Source organism: Melitaea cinxia, chromosome 2, assembly GCF_905220565.1.
Source record: "Melitaea cinxia chromosome 2, ilMelCinx1.1, whole genome shotgun sequence".
Taxonomy (NCBI): Eukaryota; Metazoa; Arthropoda; class Insecta; order Lepidoptera; family Nymphalidae; genus Melitaea; species Melitaea cinxia.
The window spans coordinates 19,626,561-19,636,571 of NC_059395.1; the positions used below are offsets into that span (position 1 = coordinate 19,626,561).

Sequence of the window (10,011 nt, forward strand, 5' to 3'; positions counted from 1 at the left end):
GCAAAATGTAAGTAAGTAAAGTAAATAAGAAAATACAAAATTATAAATTATAATATTTTGGCGTACCAATTTATATATTCGACGATTATGCGACGATTTTTACCTGAATTTTCAATCTGCGTCGTCCGCTTTTAGTTCTTTTTACATGAAATTGGTTATTTGTATAGTATAAAACTATTCTTTTATGTTTATACATCATTAATATAACTTACTTATAAAAGATTTACTTATTACTTACATTTGTGTTTAACCTTTAGAGTTTTAATTTATCATATTCTACCTAAGAAATTAATCAATATATTTATTTAAAAGCTTACATAGAAACGCAATATTACTACACTTTGCTTACATAAACATTGTGAATAGTAATAAGGTAACACACGGACGAAATTTTGACTGGATATATTATTCATTAGGTTTTAACGTCTAAGATATCATTTTCTTTTTTAAGTATTGCGTAAGAATGGTGTATCAATATATATAAAAAAGTACCGTTTGTAGGTACAATAAGTAACGCAGAGTAGTGACGTTAAAGGAAAGGTGTTATTCGATTTTTTTGAAAGAAATAAAACATTTTAGTGAGGGAAATAAAATCCATCCAAGGTTTTAGTAGTTTATGAAAGTTTAATTTAAATTATGTTATACTTAAACCTAGAAATAAAGCAATAAATTCCGTGAGAATTCCGTGTAAAAAGTCACGAGCAAAATCTTATTTAGATAATTGTTAAAAAATGTTTTATTAAAATTTCTATGCAGGATGTGAAAATTATTTCCTTTATTACATTTAAGAGAAATCTGTTTTAGGCGGTGGTAGGTTTGCTTTTATGTGATTAATGAAATAAATTTATATTTACTATTATAAAAAGCTGTCGCCTATCGAAACCATCATAATTAGTCAGAATATATTTTATTTCATCCTGACTATTATTACTTTTTTCACAATTTATAAATTTGAGATGATTAATGATGAGGAGACTGAATAAGAATAAAAACTCACTTTTCAGCGCCCAGATTGTATTATCCTGCAACGCCTCAATGTACTCCTCGAGCTCCTCCCTACATTTTCCGCTGACGACCTTCCTGAGCTCCCCCCATTGTCCCACCAGAAGCTGCGCATCCATCACTCGCAGCATACTTTCCAGACCCATCAGATGCGTCTCGTTAGAAATCAACCTCGTCTGTATTCTCGTCTCGTTCACCGTATTTCGTATGGAATCGGTCAATTTGCCTAATACGTTTTTCGTGGGAGTCGACGTTGTTTTTTCAATTTGTTTCATTGTTTTTATTATGTGCTGGACGTTATGAGACTTCTCCGTTGTAGGTGACTGTCTCTCGGTCTCCACATTGCCGAAAGCTTCGGCGAATGTCAGACCATCTTCATCAGCGAACAAGTCAAAAGAATCTTCATTCGTAGGTTTCTCATTCTTGCTAGTATTAGGCAGCGGTATCATGGACCCGATCAGATCCGATGACAAATCATCGTCGCCACCCTTCGACGAAGCTTTCTTAATATTCTGAAAAGCATCAATCAATGCACTTCTAAGTTTTTCTTCTCGTGCGCTCTCTTTGTCGTTGGTATTAGCACCGATCGTATAAGTAGCACTTATAACTAAAATAATTAACACTAAGCGAGACATATTTTTTATTTTATGTTTTTGATTCACTGCACATGTCTCGTCTGAGTTTTCGAAGGCACGATTCTGTTTCGATTATTCGTATGTGAGGTGCGCGCGCGACGGCATAGTCGGAGAGCGACTGAGCGTTGTTGGTCCGCTATGACATAACGTTGTTACGGCGGCGGCGTGGCGGCACTTTCACTGTCGAAGCGCAGTCGCTCCGCAGGTGATCTGCATCCTTGTAGGACGCCCGATGCTAGCGCTCCACTTTGGGCAACTAGCCAAAGGCTTGTTTGACAATATCATTAATCTGTATTAATTATTATCATTACAAACTGTGCAAGGCTGCAGCGAATTGTATAAACAGCTATATAATTGTTATTTATGTTAGTCAAATATTTGATAATAATTTTAGCATTAAGTGTACTTAGTTTGTACTTAGGTAATTATTAAATCGCCGCTTTTATGTGTATTATATGAGTTTAAATATTTAATACGATTTTCCTGGTTCATACTATGGGTCGTAAATTCCATGTAAAGATTTCAATCAAAGTTGAAGCGATAGTTGTATGTTTTCTGTTATATTTTTATAATGATTTACATTTCATTACATTATATAACGTTATTGTACATTTTCACACTTTATCGTAGAGGTAGCATTTTCACACCCGAACTTATTGTAAATTTAATTTCGTCCTTTCAACTTTCTTGTTTCTCACGGCTCTTAAAACGTCCCCAATGGCTGGTATTCTTACTCCAATTCACGCGCTCGCGCTGTTTTCACTAAAAACCGTGTATTCTACGACAAACAAACGCTATTGTTTGTGTTTCATGAGAAGAAATAAACAAAATAAAAGTATGACGGTTATTTTTACGTAATTAATACTAATGTTATATAATCCGAAGTGGCAACATTTACGGTAAATAAAAAGCATGGTAATGCAATATTGTTTGATAAGGGTTCACTTTTTATAAGGTAGAAGACAAACTTCATTACATATTCTTATAAATGGTGGAGTATAGAAGATAAATTTAAGATATTGCACTATTCTCTCTCTATTACTAAAACTCTGTGATGATAGCATTGACTTAAACTTCGACCAAAGTTTGATAATCATGTGATCTGTCCCCTGTCTCTACCATATCGATGCCTAACAGCCAAAAAGGGTTAAGCGACATTTTTTGAGAAACTGAGTTATATATATAGTTAGAATCGAATACGACTATATATATAAACTATATATATAACTCAGTTTCTCAAAAAATGTCGCTTAACCCTTTTTGGCTGTTAGGCATCGATATGAAGTTTAATACATTAATTGTTAAACGTTTTGTTTATTATAAGACAATTTTAATGCAAGAAAAATTTATCTCTTGGTCTTTGAATGTTAATTATACACATATAAAATTTACAAACCTACAATAACGTGTACCTAATTAAGGAAATAGATAACAGGATCAGTCCTGAAATTAAACATTTAAAATATTATTTTTTTATGATTTCATAGTTGGGACGTCCTCCATCCTCCGTCCATTCCTTTTCTAAGTGGTTTTCATTCCTTTATTAAGTAGGTAATAAATTGCAATAAATTAAGTGCAATAAATTAATTAATTTTATCGTAAAACACTTCAAAAACTTATAACAAATGTTTAAAGTCCACGTGTTCTACACATTGATCAAAACAATCCACCCATCATCCATCCAACCATCTCATAGAGGAGACATGACTTTGTAATATAAAACATTTTAGCACAACATCGTTATATGTCATTAGAAGCTACGGTCGAAACATATTAATTTTTATATATGGAAAATATCTCGAACATTGTTGTCAACATTCCGCACTGTTATAAATAAAATTTATTTAAATGATATTGAATATAAAATTCACCAAATAAAAATATTAGGAATAAATACAACCATAAATGTAGAAGTATAATTCTATATTCCGTATTTGTTTTCGTATTTGTCTATACATGAATTTGGAGCTTAACACGTCTTATTTTTTCAATAGCGGTGAATAACCAAAAGAGATACTCGTATGTCTTAATATAGCGATCTTTTTAAACAAAATTTAATTTTTATTTGTGTCTCTTAATCTCGTTCAATTGAGTCGAGTACGGACTGCCGTCCAAGGCACTGAAAAAAATGTCCACAGACTTACACATCCATATCGAAAAAAGATATCGCATTATGTGAAAACCATATTAAAGGTTCCCCCTAGATCAGCAACCAAAAAGTTAAGACTTTGTTTACTTTACCCAGACAATCATTTTTGTTTACAAAATTCCTGGATTAGCATCTAAACTTTAATACTATCTGACTTGTCTATGTGAAAAAGGCCCTTAATTAATAATGCATAGTGGGAACGAGGCTTTGAACCAGTAAATCCACGCATATAACTTCCTCGAATATCAGATTCCCAGTACAATATAAAAGGAAAGGTACGTTATACAAAGCCTTACGTAAGCGAGGCTGTACTTTATTTAATTACATCCCCAGATGTTACGTAACCATATTGTCTCGATTTCGCATACTTTCCTTGTATCTAATATCATTAAGTACGTATGCACTCGGGTTAAGTCAAGTTTTTTTTTTCACTTCAGCCTATCGCAGTCCACTGCTGGACATAGGCCTCCTCAAGTTTGCGCCGAGTTTCTTGTTTTGTACAGATAATAAAAAGACAGTACAATATCGTATAATTATGTCGTAAATAAATGTAATAAAAATATTATGTATTGCTAGTGAATGTTATTAATATTAATTTAAACTTGGCAAAACATTTGTATTTAAATATATTTATTATTTCTAAACAACTTTGGTTGAGACGGACGCGGGCGGTTTTAAAATAATTTACCTCATTATTTATCCTTCTTTATTACCTTTTTAAAAACCGCTCTGGTGTAGTGGTGCGTGTGCCGTAGAGATGGCGCCTAAACTCGGCGGATTGCGGTTTGAATCCCGCTCGGGATAGATATTTGTATTTGTACAAATATTTTTTTCCAGTTTGGTAGTTTGTTCTCGTGAGTCTCCCCACCGTACTTCGAAGAGCACGTTATGTTACGTTACGTTCGGTCCCGGTTGCTATCATAAATACCTCCAATCATAGCCTATGCTCAGCAGTAAGATGTTACAGGCTAAGAAGTGATACATAATAAAAAAAAAAAAAAAAAAAAAAAAAAAAAACGAAAATAAACAAGTAATATAAAGATTTTCGTATTATTACTATGTCTTCAAGATTTGAAAGTTTTATTAAATTCAGTTATTTATTATGATATCTAAACAAATACATGTTGAATTCATTTGCGGTGTTGCTTGAGGTATAATTACAAATCCAATCAGGCCCCTCTTAGTCACTGGACACTTAGCGCAAATTTTCTGAGGCTCATTCTTCAAAGCCGTCGCAACCACCAGCCGATAAACGATGCAACCAACATACTTACACGTATGTTTTTTATTTGAACTTTCACTAATTACGTCTTCATACAGATTATATTTTACTATAGTTTGGTTAAAAATGAATGAACTTTTTAAACTCCTTTATATATATATATATATATATATATATATATATATATATATATAATGACCTTTATATAAAAATCAATACACTTTTTTTTTAATATCATATCAAAATTGTCCGCTCCAGCGGGGTTCGAACCCGCGTCTCCGACTGACCGTGTCGGGGCTCTAGCCAATTAAGCTATGGAACAATGTACCCACTAGAGTGAAATTTTTGATATGATGATTTTTATTTTCGGTTTAAGCGAACCGTGGCGCCGTCTATGCGGTTAAGACGGTATCATTGTAATATGAAACTTTGAATAGTTACGGGTCTCTGTAAAGAACTCACTATAGAATGTTTAAAATTCCTAATGTGTGGGTAACACAAAAATAAAATCGTACAAATCAATACACTGTTCGTATGTAGGCTATTGCATTACTAGCAAAAAGTAAAGGGCATAATAGTATGTACCGTCACGAATAGGTATTTAAAATGGCCCTGAAAAATGGGACGAGAGTTAATCGACCGGACCTATTACTATAAAATATAGAAACTAAATGTCTGTATGAGATTCAAACGCATTGCAATTTAGTGACTAATATCGCAATGTATATTGCTTTTTCGGTTATTTTATTTTATTATTATGTATATTAAAGATAAAATGACAAAGAGTAAAATCTAATATTAAAAATATTAGATTAATAACCTATTTCTCTTGGTCGCGTCATATTTCCTACGTATATTTTGAACTATATAGAATACGAGTTGGCGCAGCGGTCACAGCACTGGCTGTCGCGTTTTCGGTCGCGGGTTCGATCCCCGCACATGACAAACATTTGTATAGGCCATATAGATGTTTGTCATGGTCTGAGCGTTTGTGCTTGTGTATTGTGTGTGTTTCTGGACCCCGATGCAGAAAAAGATCCTGGGGGGCGTGAATGTGAAGCATTTATATATTGCACTTAATTTTTTTTTAATTTAAACTTCACGTGTTTGACAATTTGCAAGTAAGGCAATATCTGCCGAATTAGTAGGAAACAAATTTTTATAAATAAAATACTACAAATTTAGTTAGAATTATTCATATTTGATGTTAGCGCCAACATAACTGTTTTGATACCATCAAAAGCAATGAAACAAAATGAAATAATAATAAAAAGACAGTTTTCTTTTTCCATTGCCAAAAATTATTATATACTTTTGCCGTTCTTTATGTCTGTGGGGTGAATTTAGACATCGTTGTTATATGGGTAGGTTTAGGTAGTGTTGCTCTATACATTTGTTATTTACATAAGCAGCTTCGATTGCTTCATTCTAAAGTAACTGTCTAACAAGTGTGTTACAAGCCTCAGGTGCACCTCGCATACTTTCATACATAGCAATCAATTCCATGTGTCATATTTACTATTGTTACAAAGGCCCCTACTACGTAGTAGCGTTAATATTCGGTCATGTGATAAAATTAATAATAATAGTTTGTTTTTCTACACAAAATATTTTGTAGCAATCAATTCATTGATTTAATATTTTAACTATGATTTGTGTATGTATGTGTACGGATGCACTTTACGCTAATTGTGCTAAAATATCGGGACCTCAAAATCATTAATAATAAACTTGGAACATTTCCCGTTTTTCATATACCCATGTAAATTATTATATTTTCATCAAAGCTTAAAAACTTAATATAAATAATTTAGATTATATATATATATACACGTTAATTTGAAAATAATTGTGTTTGCTCGCAAAAGAAAAAAAAAACCGACTTCAATTACATCGACGAGTACTACACGCAGATCGACGAAAAAATAGTCAAGAAACAACGCATTATCAAAGATTACTCAAAAAGTAGTTATCAGATCTCGATGAAATTTAAATGTGACTGACATGATAATCATCGGCTTTCGATTAAATTAAAAATCATTAAAATCAGTACACTAATAAAAAGTTATTGCGGATTTTCAAGAAGTTCCCTCGATTTCTCTGGGATCCCATCATCAGATCCTGGTTTCCTTATCACGGTACTAAACTAGGGATATCTTCTTTCCAACAAAAAAATAATTATCAAAATCGGTACACCTAGTAATAAGTTATTGCGGATTTTCAATAGATTCCCTCGATTTATCTAGGATCCCATCATGAGATCCTGGTTTCCTTATCATGGTACTAAACTTGGGATAACTCCTTTCCAACAAAAAAAGAATTATCAAAATCGGTACATCCAGTAGAAAGTTATGCGGTATAATACAACGTAGGTCGACGAAAAAAGCGTCAAGTAAAAACGCATTATTAGATATAGCTCGAAAAGTAGTTGTTAGATCTCAAATAAATTTAAATGGGACCAATTGGCACACACCACCTTTCTATTAAAAAAAAATTGTCGAAATCGGTCCACCCAGTCAAAAGTTCTGATGTAACATACATAAAAAAAAAATACAGTCAAATTGAGAACCTCCTCCTTTTTTGGAAGTCGGTTAAAAATAGCCTATAGCCTGTCTCGATAAATAGGCTATCTAACACTGAAAGAATTGTTCCTGAGATTAGCGCGTTCAAACAAATAAACAAACAAACTCTTCAACTTTATAATATTAGTATAAATTTGGAATTATTTTTTCATAATAAATAACACTTGCTGTATTGGTAAATATTTTAGTTCATATTCATCATTTTATCATCATTTCAGCCTATCACAGTCCACTGCTGGACACAGGCCTTCACAAGTTCATGCCGAAAATGGCGTGAGCTCAAGTGTTTTGCCCATAGTCACCACGCTGGGCAGGCGAGTTGGTGACCGCAGGGCTGGCTTTGTCGCACCGAAGACGCTGCTGCCCGTCTTAGGTCTGCGTATTTCAAAGCCAGCAATTAGATGGATATCCCGCCGGTCGGCTTTTTAAGTTCCAAGGTGGTAGTGGAACTGTGTTATCCCTTAGTCGCCTCATACGACACCCACGGGAAGGAGGGGGTGGCTATATTCTTTACTACCGTAGCCACTAGCAGAGTAGTTAGAGAGTTAGAGTTAGTTCATATTGTTTTGTACATTATATCTATTTATATGTAGTCGCTACGAGTATATTGAACCTTTTTTTATTAGTTATTGAATTATACTTATTTGTAACTATTTTATGCCTTTAATAGTGTCAAGACTAGACTTTATGTATAAATGCGTTTAAAACGTACCCTAGGGAATTAATTGGATTTTTTATGACGTTAAGTATAAAATTAGTATTAAGTCCGAACCTTTTCCTACATGAAGAAAGAAGCGTATGCCCAGCTGTGGGACATTACAGGCTGAATCAATTAAGCTAATTACTGTGAAAGCTGTATGGTAAAAAAAAGTTTAAATTATCAAGCTACGATAACAAGCAGTAGAACGCAAAAGTAAAAATACTTAGTAAGTTTTGATGTCTCTATTTCAAAAATCATTCATTCGAATGATTTTGAATTTTCGTAGTAGGAGCCGATGATCAGACATGTAGGAAGTGCACTCCATCATTGAGAAAGATCCATCATGCGTGCATATTGCACAATCGTTACATTTGTGACGCTCTGTGCACACTCGTGTGCAACCACACAGAAACGTGTATTCCCATGATTTATATCTAGTATAATATTACTGCCATATAATTATACAAAATTAAAGGTTTTTTTTATCACAATATTACTTTTTAGTCTAGTCTGAGGTAGGGCACAGCAGGAATTTCCTGTTCAAAATATGGAGCAGCCCGACTGGGGTAGTACCTCGACCTAACAGAAGATCACAGCAAAATAATACTGTTTTCAAGCAGTATTGTGTTCCTGTTGGTAAGTAAGGTGACCAGAGCTCCTGGGGCATTGGGGATTGGGTCGGCAACGCGCTTGCGATGCTTCTGGTGTTGCAGGCGTCTATAAGCTATGGTAATCGCTTACCATCAGGTGAGCCGTACGCTTGTTTGCCGACCTAGTGACATAAAAAAAAAGTCAATACGCCGTAAGTAAAATTTTCCTAAGCAATCATTTCAAACACAATTTTATCAAGTTAAATTACGATCAAATTACCTAAATTAAATATCTTTCACTTACACACACAATCCACTGTTTCAAGGGCATCTTAATGCATTTGTAACAGCTGACTGTTTAAAAATAAATAGTACGCAAATACTTAAAAAACTGGGTAACTACGAGTAATGTGTCAGTCGTAATAAAATAAAAAAGAATTATAATTTTTTTTATACAAATGCGGAACGATAGACTAAAAAGAGTATAAAATCGATGAACGAGTAGATGTATGTCAACTTCAAGAGTTACTGCAATTACAAAATAAACGTTTGCACGAAAAACATATTATGAAATTTGTTCTCAATTACGTAAGATAGTGAAAGATCAACACGGAATTGGTTTAGAGGTGTTTTTTACCTTTTTTACTCCTTATCCAACTCATAAGAGTCTGTTTTCTTTTTGTATATTCCTCTAGGTCCTAGGTGATGTTGATTGAAGTAAATATATTTATATTTATTTATTTATTTATTCATAAGTCAACACCAACAAGTAGTACAACAACAAATACAAAATTAACAAAGTAAACATCAGTATCTATATATTATAGTTGGAATTTTGGGAATATGAGAAACGTGATGTGAAGAATCACGTCTGCCATCGAAAAGGGAGGATCCTCTGGCCAGACGGATGTTCTGTCTGGTGGGCTAACGCACCAACGGTTGTTGTCAGGTTCTTGTATATATACTCAATCACTTTGAAAACTCTGATAGCGCGATGTAGAATACGTCAGTTTTTCTCTAATTACGTAGTTGGTATGTTGCGCGATAGATGTTGCCACATCTCTGTTTTCTGTTTTCTTTCTGTATATTCGTCTAGGTGGTGCTGATTGAAGTAAATATCTTTATAGTTCG

General features: G+C 33.5%; 1 protein-coding gene and 1 long non-coding RNA gene across 2 annotated transcripts in view; both read right to left on the reverse strand.

Moving 5' to 3' along the window:
• The window catches only part of LOC123662550, a 55,020-nt gene extending 53,383 nt beyond the window's left edge, over nt 1–1,637 (reverse strand). The window contains exon 1 of the mRNA XM_045597396.1: nt 998–1,637. Within this exon, the coding sequence (XP_045453352.1) occupies nt 998–1,637 (640 nt within the window). The remainder of the gene's footprint in view (nt 1–997) is intronic.
• Nucleotides 1,638–9,436: 7,799 nt separating this feature from the next.
• On the reverse strand, nt 9,437–10,011 carry LOC123661298. Its single transcript, XR_006744327.1, has 2 exons — nt 9,939–10,011; nt 9,437–9,548 (listed from the first exon to the last, which is right to left on the reverse strand). It is a non-coding gene; the product is annotated as an uncharacterized LOC123661298 (long non-coding RNA).